The sequence below is a fragment of the Etheostoma cragini genome, chromosome 21 (genome assembly GCF_013103735.1).
Source record: "Etheostoma cragini isolate CJK2018 chromosome 21, CSU_Ecrag_1.0, whole genome shotgun sequence".
NCBI lineage: Eukaryota > Metazoa > Chordata > Actinopteri > Perciformes > Percidae > Etheostoma > Etheostoma cragini.
Genome location: NC_048427.1, coordinates 19,000,253 through 19,021,556, shown reverse-complemented (window position 1 = coordinate 19,021,556; position 21,304 = coordinate 19,000,253). Strand labels below are relative to the sequence as shown.

Here is a 21,304-nt window from a genome sequence, read left to right as displayed (position 1 = left end):
CGATAAGAGAAAAGCGATAAAAGCTTGGCTAAGTGCAACTTCACCTGGGTTGGCATGCACCAGCTATCAATTCAATTCAATTTTATTTATAGTGTCAAATCAACAAGATAGAGTAGGTCTATACCACACTCTATAATTTACAAACACCCAACAATTCCAGTAATTCCCCCATCAGCTCTGCTCGTTTGACTGCTAATGCTACGTACTATCCGTGTTAATAGGTCAACAGTGCTGACGCAGCTAGTGGGATTACTAACTGAGGGGGATGGGGGGTGGCATGTGGAAAACGCCTCCGGACCATCCCGTTAGCTAGCTGCGACCTCCCCGGATCCATCATCTCCACGGTTGCGTGTGTCCCCACACAGCTCTTTTCTTCATGGATGTTTTAGCGCTTAGCTCATCTTAGACTTAAATGCTACAGTATCTGTGTGGACTGGATCATGTGAAGCGATCGCGCATGTGAGAGCTGCAATCTACTGAAGTCATTCAGTGGATACCGTTCATTTTTGGAAGAAACTCTGGGAGATGAAGACAGAGGCGCGCCTGCAATTACATCTAGTTAACTTTAAGGTATTTTTTTTCCATGAATAGCACAAGAACACATTTGTAAACAAAATTCAATACTTTCAATAAAAGTAAGACTTTATTCAAAATACTTTTAAGATCATACATACCAACATTATCTTGGTATAAAGAACAATAACATCTGGTCTGTTGCCATTCAATCCCTAAAGGATTCCTTCTTTTTTCTGATGGATGTGCTTTCAGGAAGCCTATTATGTCCTTCAGCTCAGCTAATTTTAATTAAGTGTTTTTTGCAGACTTGACAGTACAGAGAAACAAGGCTTTTTCTTTAGTTTTTCCTGTTAGTTTATTGAGCCAATGCCGGTATGTTCCATGGTAGCTGTGCCTCGAGACTAGCAGTAAGAGGATGTTTGAGTCCCAGCTCTGACTGGTTGATTAGAATTACCAATTAGACGGAAGCTCCCCGTTGGCAGAGGAATTTTCCCAAAGACTCATAGCTTCTCTCTTATTCACAAGCTATTTACTCAGTTAAAAAGAAAATATAGTTGGTCTGATCCTTGGAAATAAACTGATATTAGTCAATTAGTCAGTCAGATTCTTGACCTGAGAATATTAAGACTCTGCTCTGTACCCACATAAGATAAGATAGACTTTATTGATCCTGCAAGGGGGAAATTCCTGTGCTAACACAGATGTACCGATGAGTAAGGTGCGGATGAATGGAAAGGAAATATTGCAGAGGTGGAGGTGATGCAGAGTAATGTATATTAAAGAGTAGTGCAGAATATTGCAGAAATAGCTAACAGTGCTACATTATGATGTTGTATTAAAGAGTCTGACTGCCGCTGGAATGGAGGACCTGCGGTAACGCTCCTTCTTGCACTGAGGGTGCGGTAGCCTGCTGCTGATGGTGCTGCTCAAGAAACTCACAGTCTCGAGAGGGAGGGGTGAGAGGTACATACAGTTAGTCCTGCAATGTAACTTTATCTATCTGCGTTGGTATTTTATTTGATAAAGTGATAAGTGCTGCAGTAATGAAATCACAGGGCAGTAAAAGTCACAAGGCAGCACAGATCACAATGTGTTGATACAGTAATCGCCTTTTAGGACAGCCTTAATTTCTCATTCAACAGGTTAAAGCTAAACAAATAGTCTTAAAGCAAAAAACCCACATGCATACACACAACGTAGCCTATCCTGCAGTTCTTCTAGACCCTCATACAATCAATCCGCTGCAAGAGAGCTCAAGGGTGGCATCGTTGTATATTTGGTCAAAAAGGAGCGGGCATACTGATTTGGAGAAATAGCCATCCAATTTCTGCGCAGGATTGGAGAAATAATGAGTATAAGTGGTGGAACGCAGCAGGAGGGGGAACTAGATGCCAAGGCCTTTATTGTTCAGAGCTGTGGAGAGTGAGTTACAGTCTAATAAGCTGGAGAAGGTGTTTAAAAGAAAACGTTGGAATGAATTTTCCGCCACTGTGCTTCCACCCCCAAATTGTGACAGACAGCATTCAAAAATAAAATAGGCCGTGATTTATTTTTGGTGTTACACTGCATAGTATTGTTGTCAATTTAAAATCCCCCTTGTGGTGCAATCAGTGTAACCCCTTTTTATTGCTTCCAATCAAGCCAGACAGCAGGCCCATATCTGGACCTGCAGAGGACTGTTGCCAAGCAGCAGTTGGAGTTCTAACTAAAAGCGTCATGATGGGTTGTGTAAATACTCCGGTACTTGAACGATTGGAAACAGCAGGGGAGAGCACCACTGTGCAAACAACCAGTGTCTCCCCAGCTGTGACGTGTAGGTATTGACGTCAAACATTTTCTTTAAACTTTTTAAAGTGAGACCTCTAGTTAATTCCAAATATAGCAGAGGATGGGGGGGGGAGGGGGGGGTTAAAAAATGTTTTTGACTCACCTAGCATGTTGCATGATTCTACAAAACATTGTTATAACATCATTTTAATATTAAAGGTAACTATATGAATGCAGAATAAACTAGCTGTAAAAGGGTCAGTTCACTTAAACTACAGTATATGCAAAACCTTTTCTTGCTTACTTCTACAGTGCTGCAGGAAGTGCTTAGGTCCTTTACATCCTCTCTATCCATCTGTTTATTCATGTCCAATGAATTCATGTTACTTATTAACTTAGGTTCTCAGCATTGGCTTCCTTTCTTGCCTTGAAGATATCCTTGGATTGTGGTGGCACCTGGATTGTGGTTGCAGCTGCTGTTCTGGTCCTTCTCGATGGCATGAACTGCTACTATTATTGCTAGGTCAAAAGCTCTATTCAAACAGAATTAGTACTTCCGATGGACTTCCAGTCATTTGTAATCATTACAGAGGTTGTCTGTGATCATAAATTTGTTGATAAATTTGGTGATGCAAATGTGAATTACAGAGTGTGGTCTGGACCTATTCTATCTGCAAAGTGTTCTGAGATAACTTCTCTCATGATTTGACACTAAAAATAAAACTGAATTGATTTAAATAAGTCACATAAGAATCAGTATTATCAGTAAGATCTATAAAAGTAAAACTGCAGTAAAAAAAGCTAAAATAAGGTAAGCTAATTTATTATTAATAAATTAAGTGTATTATTGGATTTTAATTACTGAAGTATTAATGAATAAGCAGCGATTTCCTGTTGGCTGTTTGAGGTGGAGCTAGATTTAACAAATGGGAACTGATTTGCTCTTTATAACTTTTAAATCTTTATTTAAAAGAAGTAACCATTGGTCAAACAAATGTAGTGGAGTCATCATGTCAAGATTCCAAAGACACGTAAAACACCCTTTGCCTTTGGAAGAAAGTGGTTTCAATGGTATTGTTGGTATATGTTTCTGTAATTTGAGTGAAGCGACCCCTTTAAGGATTAGATCGTAGCAATATGTCATCAGGAATAACCTCCAAACACACACAAACATCACATATATATATATATATATATATATATATATATATATATATACATAATTGAGCCATTAGCCTCAGCTGGAATGAATGCATGGGAGAATTGCAAAAAGAGTCAGAGGAGATTCATGGCAGGTTCTCTAGAGACGAAACTTAAACCTTGAGAAGACAAGGCCAGAAACATGAAAAGGCAGTGACTCATCTCATCTTGTTTTAACACTGTCTCCATTGCTATTCGAGCGGAGAAGCCATCCTGGAATAAGTCTGCCTGCGGATCCACAATGCCTCTACTCAGTAAGTTCACTGCCGTCGCTGCCGAGGCTTTTCCAGTCAAGTAGATGTGCTGCATCACATTAAATCTTTAATAGAGCGGAGTGTTTTTTAAAGACACACTCATTTAAGTTTCATCGGGCTGCTCCTGAGGGCCCGGGGAAGTGCATGGTCTCCAGCCGAGTGGAGCTGCCGTGGCGTCAGCTCAGGCCGTGGCTGACGACCAAAACTAAGATTGGAGCCTCACCTTCGGCACATCAGTGCGAGTGTAGAGTGTTGAGGTGTAGTTTTCCTCCTACCTCCTAGGCCTGGGACAAACGTGAGCAGTTGGCCCCTAATCAGCACCCAATGGGTTCCCAAGTTTGTTTGCTCATACACTCAGTTGTCAATTTATCATGATCCAAATGGATGCAATCTACTACAGTCCTACTGTAAATCCTCCATGAAGGTTATATTGTGTAGTTAATTCAACTCCTTTATCATTTGGAAGAATGTAGTTTTGGTCAATTAATCAATCAATGAATGTAGGCTAAAATAAAAGATTTCTACGTATGCCGGATCCACACTTCAGGGCTTCTTTATGTGACAGGCAGGATTACAGGAAAATTTCCCACAGTGCTAAAACTATAATCTGTTACATTACCAATTATCAAATAAAAATCTTGTGATGTGTATGACCAAATCGAGGATTAGCTTTAGAAATACTTGAAATACTTTGAATCTGACATGGCTTTTGTTCCTGATTGAAGTTTACATGAGGTAAACACTCACAGTGTCTGTCCCGTGTGTGTGTGTGTGTGTGTGTGTGTTTAAGTGTGTGTGCTTGTGTGAGAGAGAGAGGCTTAACAGATTGTTTTCTGCGTTTAGGCTGTTATTTGTGTCAATATGTTTCAGCTATACTTCCGAACAAGTGTTGGTATGTTGGTGTACTGGCCTGTGTGTGTGTGTGTGTGTGTGTGTGTGTGTGTGTTTGTGTGTGTGCATGCTGAGTGTGTGAGAGAGGGACTGAAAGGGAGAAATGGGAGAGTGAACACGATGTACCCAGGCACAGTTTTCCTGGGCTGCATCCAAGTGTTGGAGTAGGCTTGCAGCTATGTACTTTGTGGACACGTCCCCCCTGTTCTCTGTCCTCACCCTAACCTGATCTACCCTTGTGACCCCCCTTTACCCCCACCCCCCAACTCCTACTGCCACTGATACTCCTCCAGTGTCCTCAACTTCCTGTCTTGTCCCGCTGTCTGCTCACGTCTTTCCTCTCCTCCAGCCCCTGTACCTTAGACCTGACCTGAGTCCTTTCATGGTTTTCTGCAGTCCCTTAATGGTTTCTGTGCCCCACCTCTGCTCCACCCATACAGGCTCCTCTCTCTCTTTCTCTCACTCTCTCTCTACTCATCTTTTGTCCCTCCATACCATACCTTTCACTTGTCCTCTGGAAATAGAGATGGGAGAAGAGGTGTCATGTGAGGTGAACACTGTCTCCTGTGCCAAGCCTGAAGACTGGCACCAGGGACATAAAGACAAAACAGAACCCCTGTAGTACACACACACATACACTCTTAACACATGCGCTAAGAATTGACAATAGTAATCCTTGAGATCAGCTTTGTTTTTATTTTGTCAACACATCTGTCACTAAGCAGTCATTAGGGTGGGGTTTTGGCTCTGTGGCCCAGAGGTTTAAGCTAACGTCAGGCACTGCCAAGATGGCGACGGTCTCAGCAACCGGGAGCTGCCCCCCTTTGAGCTTCATTTAGAACCCAATGGGTAATGTCAGAGAGACAATGTCCATATATGATGTGGCGGTAGCTCAGTCCGCAAGGAGTTGGGTTGGGAACCAAAGTACGGAGGTGGACTGGTAGCTGGAGAGGTGCCAGGTCACCTCCTGGGTACTGCCAAGTTGCCCTTGAGCAAGGCACGGGACCCCCATTTGCTCGGGGGGCCTTTCCATGGGCAGCCCCCCCCCCCCCCCCCCCCCCCCCCCCCCCCCCCCCCGACATCTTTCCATTTAATGCATGTAAAATTCTAGCATCAAGAAAGAGGGTTTGTGTTCAACTGTTTCCAGTCAAGCTGACAGGAGATTTGAAGCCTCAATACAAGATTAAATTACTTGTTAAGATATGTATTTTTTGCAGTACAGGCTCTTTGGGTAAACACTCTCCTAAATCAGAGGAAGAGAGGAGAAAATCCTCCATCCTCCTCTTTGCAATCTGCAGTGTCACATAAGGCAAAAAGTAGCTGACCCGAACCGAGCTCACTCCTGTAGCCAATCATGCTTTAACCTGAGGTTAGGACCGCCTACCTCATTAACATACGGATAGAAACAAATTTGAAGCAATGACGTATTTTTTTGTTCATTCGTGCATTTATTCATTTATTTAATTCCTGTGTTTACTTATTTATTTATGTATTTATTTATTCATTTATTGAGACTTGTTCAGACCTCCACACTGACACCAGCCGTTCTTGGTTCAAGACCAGCAAAGTGTCGGCACCGTGTTTGGAACCAGTTCTCCTGGCCCAGGAAGTGGTAGTAGGAACAGGGCCATGCCTCTACTTAAGTGGTGTATCAAAATAGAAAATTTAAAAAGTGTAATGTAGAAAAAGAACAACACATTTCTCTGAAATGTCGTGTAATACAGTAGAACTATAAAGCAGCATTAAATGGAAATACTTTGTTATGTAAAGTACGAGTGCCTAAGAATCCTTCAGTATAAGTACAGTGGCATACTTGGGTAAACCACTACTGACAACCAATGAGAACAATAATTTGAGCTTAATCGGAGTATCAATTAGGATCTAGGATCCTGTCTCGATTCAACCTTTCTCTTTGTGCAATTACATCATCTTCCATCAGAAGTTATGTCACAGAGATTTGGATTGAAGTGGATCAACTCTGCTGTGCCAAAAATAGATGTTTGTTTGAGTGTAGTGGAGTGTACCCTACACACAACTCTCTCTCTCTCTCTCTCTCTCTCTCCTCTGATGAAGGGATTGCATAAGGAAGGAGAAGGGATGGATTCAGGTCATGGTGGCTGTGGGAGCCAGTGTGAGTGATTAGACGAGACACACTCAGGCAACTCAAGCTCGCTTCCTGTCTGGAGAAGAGGGATGGAGGGAAGTGAAGGAGAGACAGACAGGGACTCGCCTTCCAGGCTGTCAACCCATTCCACTTGACTTCTGTTCTATTCTTGACCAGTCTGTGTGCCGTTCCAAAAATAAAACACTATCAAGGAATGGGAGAGCACTTATGGGAGAGCAGCTCCCCCTCCTCCCCAAAACACACAAAAACACACTCACGGCTCACATTTACAACAAGCAAACAATGTATTGTGTTGTTGGTGTCTTTTACAACACCCTTGTCAGGTGGTAAGATGGAAGTCAAGTCTCAAAGAATTGCGACTTGGAATTCGGAGTCCAGCTCTCGGTGCTTTTGGCCATTCTTGATCTCTGAGCTTTTCTTTTCAGTGTGAATGTGCACACGGCCCTGCAGTCTCATGCCCTTTTATGGGAATTGGCGAGGCATTTATCTATGCTAATTAGGATTAAGTTAACAAAGACAGTGGGATTCATCATTTGATGAACACAGGCATGGCCAATTCTGTGGTTTAAGAACATCTTCATGAATGTGACGTACACTTTGTTTAGGATCTTTCTTAAAAACAAATTTGGGAAACAACTTACAGTTGTGTTCATAAGTTTGCTAAAGTCATGTTAAAGTGGACTAAAAAGAGGAATAAAAAAACATATTTTGGAAATTGATTTTAATGCCTGATGAGATGATTTTTATGGAAAGTATCCTATGCCAATCTCTATGTATGGTGAAGTGTATGTGATGATGTGGGGGGGGGATTTTAATTCCAAAGGCCAAGGGAACTTTATCAGGATGCATAGTATCCTGATCCGTGAAATAACTGCCCTTTAATAATAAAAATCGGCCTGCCTCTATGGGAATTTAACATGGGGGGGTGTATACTTATGCTATTCCTATTTTAAGGAAGAACATTTATTTATTTACAATACATTAGTCATTCACAAAGAACATTGGTGTCCTTAAAAGGTTGGATTTTTCTTTTCTTTTTTAAATTAAGGCATTAAGATCAATTTCCAAAAGAATGGCACCAATGAAATATTCAAGAGCAATCAATCAAGGCCAGGGAACTGCTTCGGAAAGTGTCACTCTGTCATCTTTTCAACACATGACATGAAGATTCATGAGGGGAGGATGATCCACCTCCCCTTATTTTCCAGCCAGTCACTGTTTTGCTCCGGGCAGTGAAACCTGCTGAGTGTGCGTTGTGTGTCTGTGTGTGGTGATATGTTTTCCCAGCCATTTTTATTACATAAGTACAGGAGCAGCAGTGGAACAGACGTGACCGAGGGCTCAGTAACTGGTTTAAAATGGTAAGTTTTAAAAAGTCTAGAAGCTAGATGGGGGGACAGAAGCCTGCAGTCCATTTGATAGCTCCATTTAGTGTCTTCATTACATGCTCAATTATCTAGGCCTTACATAACAGTACTTTCCCACCAGAGGACAGTAAAACTCGAGCAGCACTGCTTTTCCTGAACGTGTTCCTGCATTGCGGGGTAATAAGTAATAAGGCAACAGACCATTGGGCTCGGAAGTAGTCTAAATGCTGCATGAGTTCATAAGAAAATACATTACCACATAGGATGTGAAGTGAAAGGATGTTGCAAGCACAGAGTCTATCACTGTGCTTCAGCATGAACGTGATATGCATTGCGTGAGGTTGTGCTGCCCTCGAGGGGAGTCAAAGGTGTACTGCATCAGTTGGTCACATGATTCCAGGGAGCCGGGACCTGTAGATGTCTATCCTACGGAAGAGGATAAGGGCCACTGGTGAAAAAATTACGTGAGTTCTGACTATATTCTCAGAATTCTGACTTAATTCTGACTTTATTCTCAGAATTCTGACTTTATTCTCAGAATTCTGACTTTAATCTCAGAATTCTGACTTCAATCTCAGTATTACAAAAAGTCAGAATTATTAGAATAAAGTCAGAATTCTGACCTTCTTCTCAGAATTCTCACTTTAATATTAGAATTCTGACTTCAATCTCAGTATTACAAAAAGTCAGAATTATTAGAATAAAGTCAGAATTCTGACCTTCTTCTCAGAATTCTGACTTTATTCTCAGAAATCAGACTTTTTTTAATTCTGAGATTAATGTCAGAATTCTGAGAATAAAGTCAGAATTCTGACATTAATCTCAGAATTAAAAAAAGTCTGATTTCTGAAAATAAAGTCAGAATTCTGAGAAGAAAGTCAGAATTTGTGCCAACCGAAACTGAATTTGAATTATTTAAATTGGAATTTGAATAGTTTAAGTTGAATCACTGCATTGAAAAAACTGAATCTCAATAGCATAGAAAAGTACCCGGATGTCTGTCACAGTAACTTGAAAATGAATTTTGTGAACAGAATTCTCATTCTGAGTGAACTGAATGTGAAGATATATAGAGAGTTGAATTTTCATTGATGATCATATTTGATTGGATTTCAGTTCCAAATGAATAAATTCAATTTCAAACTGTACTAATCAGATTCAGTTTTTCAATGCAATGATTCAAATTAAACAATACAATTTCAAGTTATGTGATACAAATTTCGTTTTTCAATGCAGTTGTTCAAGTTTAAAAATTCTAATTTAAATGATTCAAGTTCAATTTCTGCACATATTTCAGCCCATGCGGTTGGTAAAACTTGTCATAGTTACACAGTCATTTTTATCTGCTTATTAGAAATACTGACTAGCTGCTTCATGTTTTCCTGGTCGAAAAAAAAAAATCCAGAATGGACCAAAGTTTTCCCATGCTTAGGCTATATTAAATATGTATGCAACGCTTTCAGCAACAAAAAGTAATTATTGATGTAGTTTAAAACATTTAAAAGGAATAATCAATATTTTTGATCTTACTGCAGAATAACCAACCTCAACCTAACCAAGAATCATAAAATAGCTTACAAGAACATAGATCTTGATCATATAGTTCCTACATTCCCAGTTAGGGCAGGTTGGTGACTGATACACTGATGTCCTGCAGTGTTTGTGGGCAGCACATTCTCAGTGCACCTCCAGTAGCTCCTATCAATAGATATATGTGCTGCTTTAATTATTTATGTAGACAAGTTTCAGCCAACACCAGAGGATGCTGTGGCTCAACCTCTTCTAATCCAGAGCCACGTTAGCAGCACCGCTCTGCAAATACAAGCAAGTGTTTAAATGGGAAAGAAGCCCCAAGCTGAAAGTTACTTAATTGATACATTTCCACTTTTGCACATGTGTGAAACCCAAACAAAGGGCATCGCATTTGATCACAGAAACCAATTATGTTCTGAGACTCAACACTCGATTAATGCTTTTATGGGATAATTCTTTCCCCGGCTTTCACTCAATCCTTGCACCGATTGCCGTTTCGAAGAAACAGTGTCAGAGAGTTTGTCCCTTTTGTCGAAGCAGCGTTTAGGGGGAAGTGCCTCACTCAAGGCCCCATCTGAGTGGGATTCGAGGCCTTTCTCAATCCTTTCCCCATCCAGAGCAGAGCAGATACCACCTACCAGCATCAAACCTTTCAGCTGCTGCTGCCCTGGGATGATATACTGCCATGTGATCCCATTCATCTCCGGTCAATGCGTGTGAGTGGCTACTGTATCTTTTCATTAGACACTCCAAATGATATGGCCATAACAGATGCAGGTCATGAATCAAAGGTCTTAAACCACCCGGCTAGCTGATCTGTTCAACAGCTGCTACTGTCCAATCTCCGCTGGATCCACAACATGGAGGGTCTACATAGAACTACGCACATAGTGTAAAAGGCTCTACTGTCCTGGTCTCTGCTGTCTGCTGTGTCCTCTCTAACTGGTGCAGGTCTACATCTGAGCCTCTCATGGACCACACTAACCATTCCTGCCTTGTGTGAACTGAGCTCGTGAACGCAATGACCCTATCAAATCAACAAAGCCTGGGAGGAAGAAGAGGAAAAAAAGATGTGAGCGAACATTTTGCCCAGCATATCAAAGCATAACTCCTTTACCCTTTTCCTTGGCCCAACTCAAATTAAAGCGCAAACGTGCTTGAAAAATAAGGATCACACATGTTTTGAATAGGGTGAATTTTAATTGATACTAAATTGTGCTTTTGTAGACCCCGGACTATGCATTGAAGTGGTTAAAGGTGTTTTTTTAAATGGGCATAAATTCAGAAGAGAAGAAAAATAATTGATGGCATTTGAGGTTGTTTGAGGGGGTTTGGTTCCCCTCAGCTGAACTGTAGATTGCACCTGTGATTGCTATAAAATCCACCAGTTGGACTCAATCCAGGCTACATTTTAGGGACAATAGAGTGTACCACTGACAACCATTAGGAAACTAAAGGTTTCTTCATAAGTACCAGTCTGTGGTTGAAACAGTTTTGGCTGATCCTTTAAAATGTTGCAAAGGGGGCATATCTGGACTGTATCTAAAGGGTTAAACCAGAGGTAAGCAACCTGTGGCTCCAGAGCCCCATGCAGCTCTTTAGTCCTTCTCCAGTGGCTCCCTGGGGCTTTGAAGAAAAGTTATATGGAAATAACAGCCCCGTCTCATGGCAGTTCGTGAAATGGTCACGTTATTTAATCTATTGATTTGTGTACAGGTCTTGTTAATGTTGTTATTTTTGTGGGTTGTTTACGAATTTCGAAGTATTTCGATGGGAAGCCTATTTCATGGTCACAGGACGATTACGGTACTGAGTAGTATTGAAAAGCCGAACATCCACACAGAAAGGTTAGTCGGGTGGTTGATGGGTCAAACAGCACAGGACTTTCACCCCGGACCCTAACCCTAACCCTAAGCCTAACATTGCAATATTGCAGTTCGTTTACGCGGTATTCTCTTCCTAAACCACAACCTGTCCCGTTGTTGTTGCCTGCATGTGGCGTTTCATTTCCCCATTGTTGCGTCCCCCAGAGCAGCGCACTGTCATGGAAGTTCGTGAAACGGTCACGTAAGATCACGTTAGAAAATCGGGTGAAAATTTTTGGTGAATGGTTCCTGTACTATGTAAAAGCGCTTTGAGTAGTCGTTGAGACTAGAAAAGCACTATATAAACACAGTGCATTTAGCTTATCCTCTAGATTTTGCCAAACCTCAATAGCCGACTTGAGTTTCCATAGAACAGCTGGGAATTACAAATCCAAAACAAGACAAGTCTTGAACAAACAGTTCAGTTTAAGTTCAAGACATGAAAATGAAGAAATCAAGAGTGCATAGACAGATTCATTTGCTTTCAGCTGGAGATCAGAGAGAGTCATTTCAGAACTGCTGCCAAGCAAATTTACTTTAAAAAATTCGATCAAATCTCCAAACTCCACTACTGATATTGTTCAGAGACTGTGAATTCATGAAAGAAAATGTTCATTGAAAATAATCTACTCTTAGATTTAAACAACATCTTAGAAAATCAAAGACATGCCCCTTTCCGCAAAAGACTTGTTATTATGGAACTTTCTACTTCCAGGAAAGGCCCGCCCTACAAAGCAGCTCGATTGGTTGGGGTTAGGCATTGACCTTAAGGGGTCAAGGTTAGAATAGCTGATTGGTCAGAGGATAGGACCTGAAAAAACCGGGTTACATTACCTTGCGTAAGCACGGACGCCTGGCCAATAGTAGTGTGTGAATGCTATTGAAGGGCGGGCCTTTCCTAGAAGTTACGTCGGTACCGGAACCTAGTCGGTAGCATTAACTTACATCAACTTATCAATGAGCCTACTAGAGTTTATTACAAGTCCAAGGGTCTGCAAGACCGGAATCTTGTCACCCACCCTGACAGAATCCTAAAATCAGGGTTTTTACAAGATTGTCTCAGTGATCACTCCATTATTTTCTGTGTTTGGAAAATCAGGATGCCTCGCCTGACTCCAAGATGTATTACGGTAACACAATGTAGAAATATCAATAATGAGTGTTTAATTCAAGATTTAATTTCCATAAACTGGGACAGGTTTCAGTTATTACCCTCTGTTGAAGATGCTTGGAACTTTTTTAATACTGAGCTGACTGATTGTCATTAATAGACATGTGTCCTTGAAAATCAATTAAGGTAAAGGGTAGTCTTACCATGGATTAATAATGATCTTAATAGTCTTTTTTAGCTAGAGAGACAAGGCCTGGGAAGTATTTTGCTTATAAAAGGACTCTGATGACTGGAATTCATATGAACTTTTAGTAAATACATGTAAGGCCAAAATCAGAAATGCTAAATCTAAGTACTACAAAGACTGTTTAAATAAGTTTTTTCATAACCCCAAAAAGTAACCCCAAAAACAAATTTTCTCACATTAGACTCCATAATGAAAATCTCACTGATGATTCTACATTTTATTTTAGTATGTATCAAGTATGTATGGATGGATGGATGGATGTATATATGTATGTATGTATGTATGGATCTGTATATGTGTATGTGTGCATGTATGTATTTTATTCATGTATGTGTGTACGTGTGTGTGTGTGTGAGGTTGGAGTAGTCAGGCTTTGAAGTGCTGTGTGTGTGTGTGAATGCATTTTGTTTTTTGTATTTACTGTTTAATTGTTTTCAGGAGAACCTCACAAATTAGATGATTCCTCTCAAGGGGTTCCTTCTAGAGTAAAAAAATTAAAAAATAGTAAAAAAATGGCTAACTTGAGTCTAAATTAGCCTATGTCCATTACTTGTAGTTCTAAATGACCATTTGTAATCATCATAATCAAATATTATTAGACTGTCTTCCTTATTACGTTGTCTCCCTATGTAATAAATGCATTCAACGCTTACAAAATCATTTTAAAAAGTATGACATGAATTGAGAGTTTAACCAAAAATAATAGATTGAAGTATTATGGTCTGAAGAGGTAAAAGTATCCAGTAATAGTATCCACTAAGAATTTTTGTACAAGCCTTAAACTTTCTTTTTTTGCCATTATTACTTATTCATTTTTTCAGATACAGTAGATGCAGAACAGTTAACTTTAACACACCACACAAATGTGTTGATAAGCGATATTACATCATATTGTAAATACAAATACAACTCTTTCCTCTTAACCCATTCAGCTAAATTATGACTGATGTGTCGCCTCACATATCAAATCCTCCATCCAAATCCTCCTCCATCCATCCTGACCTTCTCCATCTATACACCCCACCCCGAAACCTGCAGTCCTCAGATGCTGACCTGCTCTCCATCCCCCACACCAGACACCTTTGGAGACAGAGCCCCACCCCTCTGGGACAAACCTCCATCCAACATACCTGGACATTTTTTTTATAGACTGCTGAAACACCACCTGTTTTCAACAGCCTACAACCTCTCTTAGCTTGGCTACTGTAATTCTTTATAGTGTCCTTGGGTTTCAGGAAAGGCTCTTTATAAATAAAAGTTATTACTATTATTATGGTAAGTCAAGTTTATAATAGTCCCGCATTGCAAGACCTTCCTCCACTGTGCTGCGGATGAGGGTCTGGCTAGTCCACCCTGCAAAAACACGCTTTGGTTTAATGGCTGTTCTTTAAACCAATCACAATAGCCATGGGCCGGACAGAGCTACGGTGCCGCTGAAAAATAGCCTCAGGAAGGAGCTTGTTTTGTTGGAACACGTACGTTCAAAGGTTATTTTAGCTGTTTTTTTAACAGAAAACTCTGATTGGACAGATAGTCTAGCTAGCAGTCTGGATTTACCCTGCAGAGATCTGAGGACCAGGTACCCATAGTCCTCAGAAATCCACTGGAGGTTAGAACGCCGACACGAAGAAAGCGGAAGGAAACCGAAAAGAGCGTGAGCCGGTGGAATTTCTAGCAACACCGGAGCAATCCCAGAAGTGGAATGTCATGGATGTAGACTAAGTTTATATTAGATTTGATACTAAATTATGAGATAGTAAGTTAAAATTTTGACTTTTTACCTCATTATTCTTTAGTATTGAGTCAAAATTCTGATGGTGCTATTTACTACTAGTGTTTGGATTTCATCATTCATACACTTTCTAGCCAAGCAAAAATTGAAGTTCTGATATTTGGACCAGGTGGTGCCTGGGATGCACCCTAAAGGATCCTGTGTCCCCTGGAACCATACGTGAACTCTACTGTTAAAGCTAGACTATCGGTCCAATTGGTGTTTTCTGTCAAAAAAACAACTAAAACGACCTCTGGATCAAAACAAGTTCCTTCCTGAGGCCATTTTTCAGCGGCACCATAGCTCTGTCCGACACTTAGTGCGGCCCATGGTCGGTGCTGGTAACTTTAATTTCCTTAATAAAGATAAGTCTAAGTCTAAGTTAAATTGGACAAGTAGATAAACACTATGATGATCCCACTAAAGTCAAGCCCTTTTTTGAAAATCTTTGATTCATTTTAAAAGAGTACTACATGCTTTTATATGACTGTATTGTTCTGTATGTTGGTGTACTGTAGGCCTCCCTCTTTTAACAGTAACATGCAGACGGGAGCACATTTCCCCTGTACTGGCCTCCCACCACGGGCTCCCAGTACATTTTAGGATTGATAACCCCCCCAACCTCCCTCCTCCATTTAACACACAGTTGCCTTTCCGTATTATTGTCATTTTGTCTTTCAAACCGATCTTTTTATGTTTGTTTTTTTATATCTGTGATTGTACAGCACCGTGGTCAACTGTTGTTTTTAAACGTGCTTTATTATACACTAGAATTGGATCGGATTGGATGCCTGTAAGGACACAAGCACGCACCAGTACAGCCTGGAATTTACAGACGTATACATGAACATCCACAGATTTTCAGACGTATAAATAAAAAATAAAAAAAAGACCTTTGTATATGCATATGCATAAGTGGAGTAAGGAAGGAACAAATCATCTTGTGACCCTGAGGCTGGACACCACTGCCCCAGTCTCTGAATAACCCTGCAGCGTGCTTTTCCTTTCAGCTATTTAAAAAGACTGGATTTTATTTGATCAAAATCACATTTTTAAAGCAGCATTTTGAAATCAGCTGTAGATAATCCCAAATGAAACCTTCAACAGTATCTACCTACGGTGTGTGAATGAACCAGTCCAACCCATTGACCTCAGACTTTGAGATCTTAGTTCTTTTTTATTCTTCTAGCTCCATACCTGTGAGGGAAAAATAAGAAGTGTGTGATTTTGAAACAGTGTGTCGAAACGTCTGTTTGTGGGTTTGCGTTGAGAACTTTGTTTATATTGCTTTGAGATGTGATCCAAGGTGCTGCAGATCTAATATGTCTCTGCTCCAGAGTCTCGACAGCTGCTGAAGTGCAGGTCTCAGCTCCCTGGTGGTTTTAGCCAGTAAAGGAACATCGTACATGGGCTGATATCCTGCCTCCCTCATCGCTCTGGATGGGAGAAACAGAATCTCATCTGGGGAAGTAGAACACCCTCGTCGAAGCCCACCAAGGCCTGTTCCCAGTAACCTGGAGACGCCTGCTGGCACGGGATGAAACACATAACTCTAGCATGGGATTGGATCTGAGGTTTACAGCTTGGGCTCCTTCCCCAATTAGACGGGATCGGGGAGGCAAAGCAAAATAGGGTGAAGTTTTTACAATGCCACATGGGTCTTTATAGTGGATGAGTTCTGTTTTGGGGTTATATCACATCCTTTCAGAGTAACCACACGGGTCCAGTCACTCTGTCCCCCCTCTTCACTAAATATCCCACTTAAAAACGTAACTTCGACACAGTCGTTGTGTCTTATAGGCTTCAAAAGATAAAATTCAGTCCATTCAATAGTACATAAATATGAAAAATATCAATGAAAAGAGACTGATGAAAAATCCCAAATCTTTATTTTCTTTGCAAAATTATACAAAATGCAGCTTTATTTTTTTTTAGAAAGAATGTAGTACAAAAACATGATAAAAGTAAAGTAATAGCAAGAAGTAACAAAGTAATAGCAAGAAGATACAAAATAAATGATTGAAAAATATATTACAACTCATTTGGAAGGACCAAATCTACCTTGTCATACTGTATATGAAAAACCCTGCACAGTTATATGAACGCATGTATACAACATGGAAACTGAGAAATTAGGGGTACATGTATAAAGTAAGTGTGTTCAGATATTAGAGGTGCCAGGTTGGAAATACGACATAATAAAGTAATCAAAACATTAAATTATGCACATAGAAAAATAAAGTCAATATTGTCTGTTTTGTGTTTCAATGCAAGTCTGCAACCTCCATTTCTGCTGGAGGCAAAAGAGGGCATGAGGGAAGTCGGAGTCTGGGGGATTAAGGCAGCAAGAGCATCATGATGGATGACAAACATGGTTTTTCAATTATCAACACCAATGGCCGCACCATAACAGAAAAATTCAAAGACAAAATGTCATGTAACAGGGGTCCTCATTGCACTCAAAAACAGAAATAAATCCATTAAATGTAGCAACAATGGTCCTAAAATTGTAAAGTTACTGCGATTAATGTTCAGAAGGCAGTTTATACTTTATGTACACATCATATCCCTAATCCTAACCCTTTTGAGGGCTGTTGGTGATCGCTTTGAGAATGTCACACGTGTTTTTGGAGATGACCTCCTTCAGCTTCCGTACACGGCGAGGGCTGGACGCCCCCACGTAGCTCTCCGGCTGAAGGACGGCCATGCCGTCGCTCACGTTGCCCATGATGATGACCTGTCCCTCAGCAGCAGCACCTGTGATGTTCGGGCACGGGCAATTCCAGTCCATGTTGAGGAACGTGACCTCCAGAGGCTCCTTGCCAAAGAAACGGAGACCCATCTTCTCATCCTTCAGGATCTCTTCCACAGTCACCAGGGCGTGGCCCGAGTCCTTCTCCTCTGTGAGCTCCGTCATTCGGCCCAGGACGACAAAGTCGCTTCGGCAGAAGCTCGTCACCATCTTGCCTCTCGGTTTGCAGGCCTTGCAGTGGTGATTTTTCGGGTAGGGGCAAATCTCCTCGCAGGCTTCTTTAGATTCAAAGTTGTTGTCGTTGCCCTCACACCCCCCGTAGATAAAGGACTGACACTGCCGCAGGGTTCTGCTGTAGGCCCAGCGTGGCTCGTAGGACTTACAAGGGCCCTGCAGGCTGGGGAGCCCGCAGGGGCCTGAAAGCTCGGGACCGCAGCACTGCATGCACTCGTCATACGACTCGAACACCTTCCTGGGCTGCTGGCTGTTGCTGTTGATGTGGCAGTGGGTAAAGGAGAAGCAGTTGTTGGTCTTCGGCTCGTAGTACCAGCTGACTTTTTCCATTTCGCTACCGCAGTCCTCTGGGTTGTCAGGGGGCTTCAGACACTCGTCAGGCAGGCAGCGGGTCACGTTCTCGGGCTCTGGGGTCTTGGGTGGCTCCGTGGGAAGCACAGTCAGTGGGTGGTTGGCCTGCACTGAGCCAGATGGGTTCTGAGCGGTGCAGGTGTAGATGCCCGAATCATGCGGCTGGGCATTGTAGATGACCAGCTGACCGATGTTAGTGACCACCATGTTCACTCGCATGTGATTAGGCCTCATGGCGACCCTCTCCACCCCCTCCGGCTGCTGCTTCTCCCAGGTGATGTCAGGCCGGGGTCGACCCGTCACGTCACACAGGAAGCTGGCTGTGTCACCCACGTTAACAGTCTGGTGAGCAGGGATGCTGACCACGAAGGGTGTCTGAGGCTCAGTGGGAGGGGGGATAGTCGCCTGAAGAGGAGCGGTGGTCGGGCGAAGAGTGGTGGCCTGGGGCAGCGAGGGGCTGGTGTTGGGCCAGGTGAGGTGGAAGCGGCAGGTGACAACAGCCAGGGTGATGCCCTTGGAGCAGGCCTCGGCGTCCATGTAGCACTTGTTGTAGTAGGTCATGCCATCAGACGCGCAGGTGAAGTGCGGCTCCCTCTCGCAGCGATCCCGGCACTTACACATGGGCTGGCCGTCCCAGATGTCGCACTCAGAGCCCTGCTGGGTGCACATGAAACTGGTGCAGGTGGCTTCCTTGGGCATTCCCATGGGGCCCTTCTCCTTGTGCAGGTAACGGGCCGCCACACAACTCCGATTCCCACACACATTTTGGCAACACTTCTCAAAGGACTCACACTCCTGTAAGAGGAGAAGAGAAAGTTACAGATGCAAGGGGCTGCAGGTATCTGGGAAGCATTTTCATAGTAAACAATGATAAAAAAAATTTAAAAAAGCAGAATAGAGATTAATGAGAATTGAGAGCATCAACTGAATATAAACACATAGAATATAATTTATATAATAAAGGAACTGCAAAATAACTAAATCTAGCAGTTCAGAAGAAAAGGTTACTTTAGTTACCTGATCAGATTCACACTCTCGTGTGCACGTGCTCATGGCATCCACCCACAGGTTGGGGTTCATCTCATTGGGGCAGATCCCCGGGTGTGAATAGGTGATGTGGGGCAAAACTCCGACCTGGTGCTCCATCCATACTGACAAACACGCCAGGAACCAGATCCACCGTGGAAACAGCATCCACCACATCTCCAGAGCGAAACACAACTCAACAAGTGCTGAAGATTTTTTTTTTTTTAAGTTTAAGATTTCTGTGATCCAGCACTACGCAAACTCCACTTCTCTGAATAGCCTATAAAAGTAGGTGAGTCCGCGAGTCGGGACGATGTGTCAGCTGATTTGTCCAGTTTGATATCCCTCTTCCACAGCGGATATGATCTATTTATACTAACGCGCCGCAGCCATCATTACCATGACTCGCGAAGTTCCTCGCAACATGACAGTTATGAGTTGCTCCTGAGATGTTGAAAGAACCTTTTTTTTTTTTTTTTTTTTTAAGTCGGTGGTATGCTTTGGGCTGGGACTGGCGGGGCACCTGCCTGTTGAAAGGATCGCTGGTAACCCCGTTTAACCCTTTGCGGGCTCAAGCGGCGCCAAAGCGCGCTGTGCGTAATTACGCACAGAGAGAAGGGACTCAGGCTTCGTTGCTTTAAAAACATATACATAAGTTATTATTTTAATTGCACGAACTAAAACTAGGCTACATAAGCCGTTAACATAACCTGAGAACGTTTGAATTTTGAATACCTCATGATTGATAGTTAACTGAAATAAAGCTGTACATGTACGCACATTAACTGTATTTTGGTTTTAATACATACTGACTATGAAGGTACATTATTCCTATGCTACTTCTGACTTCTGATTACGTAAATATGTGAATCAAAATATTTGGACTTACCTGAAACTTTTTAGAACATCACTCATGTTTTAAATCTTATCCATTAAATAATAAAAAGAGATTATTTCCTTATTTTTTTGAAGTCTCATCATTTCAACACATCTGTTCACATCATGATGCAACAGAATCCATTACTGGATAAACCCTTCAGAGGTGCAGGATCTTCTTACAGAGTAAAGTCTGTATGATCTTTATACCAACATCTGTGGAGAGATGATATTGATTTTGGATCTGTTTTATTACACACAACAGGCTCTTGCAAAAATACACATATTTTTTGTGATACATGTACTTTTTATCCCACAGGGAATCTGTGAGGATGTGCTCAACCAAACATTCGGAGATTGGTACTTTTGGTGCTGTTAGTATTATGTCGAGGCACATTCTTTCACATAATACATTTAATAAAACAAGGAAAGGAAATAAAAAATTGGAAAATAATCATTTTTGAACTGTGATCAACAATAAAAAATACAGAGTCAATTTCATTCAGGTTTGACATATTATAAAGACATAACAGATTTATTCTCCTCAGTTTGGTGCATTACCTTAGTTTGATGACAAAAATAAATGTAATCTATTTAAATCTGACTGCATGGAATTTGGAGAATTTAGAGCTTTCTCGGCCACAGTAATAGACTAATTACTAATAACTAATTGTAGCATTTACCTTACGCGTATTCATCTTCTTGTACAGTGTAAAAAGTTGGAATTATTGTTAATTACAGTCTGAAATTCACTGTTTAAAACCCAGCTCACAATAAAAGAAGTATTACAAAGACAAAAAGGTTTACAACATTGTAACACATTGCATGTACAGTACAGTAAACGTTAAATTGATTAAGAGTTTTTTCTGTCCAACAGTACTACGTGTGAAACGTGACTGCTTCTGCACGACTATTTCCATCCTTTCAACATTCAGCCATGGACTTAAACCTAACACTCTTCATGCTTTACATTCTACAAAGCATGTATTTGTAATAAGGCTTAGTTGTGACAATACAACCACTTTGTGTGGATTTATGGAAATCTCAAGATGCATACATTCCAGAAAAATGGACTCGGGCTGTTGCACATACAGGCAGCAGGATTTTACATTGATAAAATGTAATTGCAACATCATAACAGGTTATCACCCAACACTCACACGTTTTAATTTACGAGCTTGGCTTCATATCTTGGACTTAAAATAGCGAAGACAACTTTGAGTACATCCCTTTTTTAAATCTATCACGTAGGACAGGAGAGGTGAGATGAGGACAATGGAGGTAAAAAAAAAAAATACTTTGCACATCAGGTGATGTGCTCCACAGTGGGAGGGGGCGTGGGCGTTGGCAGAGCATTTAATGAATTAAGGTGTAATTACAGTTTGCGCCGCTCATTCCTTTCCTGTGTGAACGGTTGG

General features: G+C 41.4%; 1 protein-coding gene and 1 long non-coding RNA gene across 3 annotated transcripts; one reads left to right on the top strand and one right to left on the bottom strand.

Moving 5' to 3' along the window:
- Nucleotides 1-1,312: 1,312 nt before the first annotated feature.
- On the bottom strand, nt 1,313-19,757 carry wfikkn2b (WAP, follistatin/kazal, immunoglobulin, kunitz and netrin domain containing 2b). 2 transcript variants are annotated; one of them, XR_004655145.1, is made up of 3 exons: nt 19,746-19,757; nt 8,280-8,285; nt 1,313-1,395 (listed from the first exon to the last, which is right to left on the bottom strand). XR_004655145.1 is itself a non-coding variant. In XM_034861343.1 (2 exons), the coding sequence occupies exons 1-2, from the start codon at nt 19,185-19,187 to the stop codon at nt 17,223-17,225; spliced, it is 1,743 nt and encodes a 580-aa protein (XP_034717234.1). In that variant the 5' UTR covers nt 19,188-19,592; the 3' UTR covers nt 16,641-17,222. The 2 variants fall into 2 exon arrangements, 1 of the variants encoding a protein (XP_034717234.1); XM_034861343.1 differs by lacking the exons at nt 1,313-1,395; nt 8,280-8,285; nt 19,746-19,757 and adding exons at nt 16,641-18,779; nt 19,002-19,592.
- Nucleotides 2,465-11,901, top strand: LOC117937443. Its single transcript, XR_004655159.1, has 3 exons — nt 2,465-2,476; nt 5,536-5,539; nt 11,830-11,901. It is a non-coding gene; the product is annotated as an uncharacterized LOC117937443 (long non-coding RNA).
- Nucleotides 19,758-21,304: the final 1,547 nt, after the last annotated feature.

Excerpts from the sequence above, each read along its gene's own strand:
- wfikkn2b (XM_034861343.1), bottom strand. The coding sequence starts at position 19,187 with ATGTGGTGGATGCTGTTTCCACGGTGGATCTGGTTCCTGGCGTGTTTG. Across the intron at positions 18,780-19,001 it reads GAGAGTGTGAATCTGATCAG|GAGTGTGAGTCCTTTGAGAA; the intron begins GTAACTAAAGTA and ends CTCCTCTTACAG.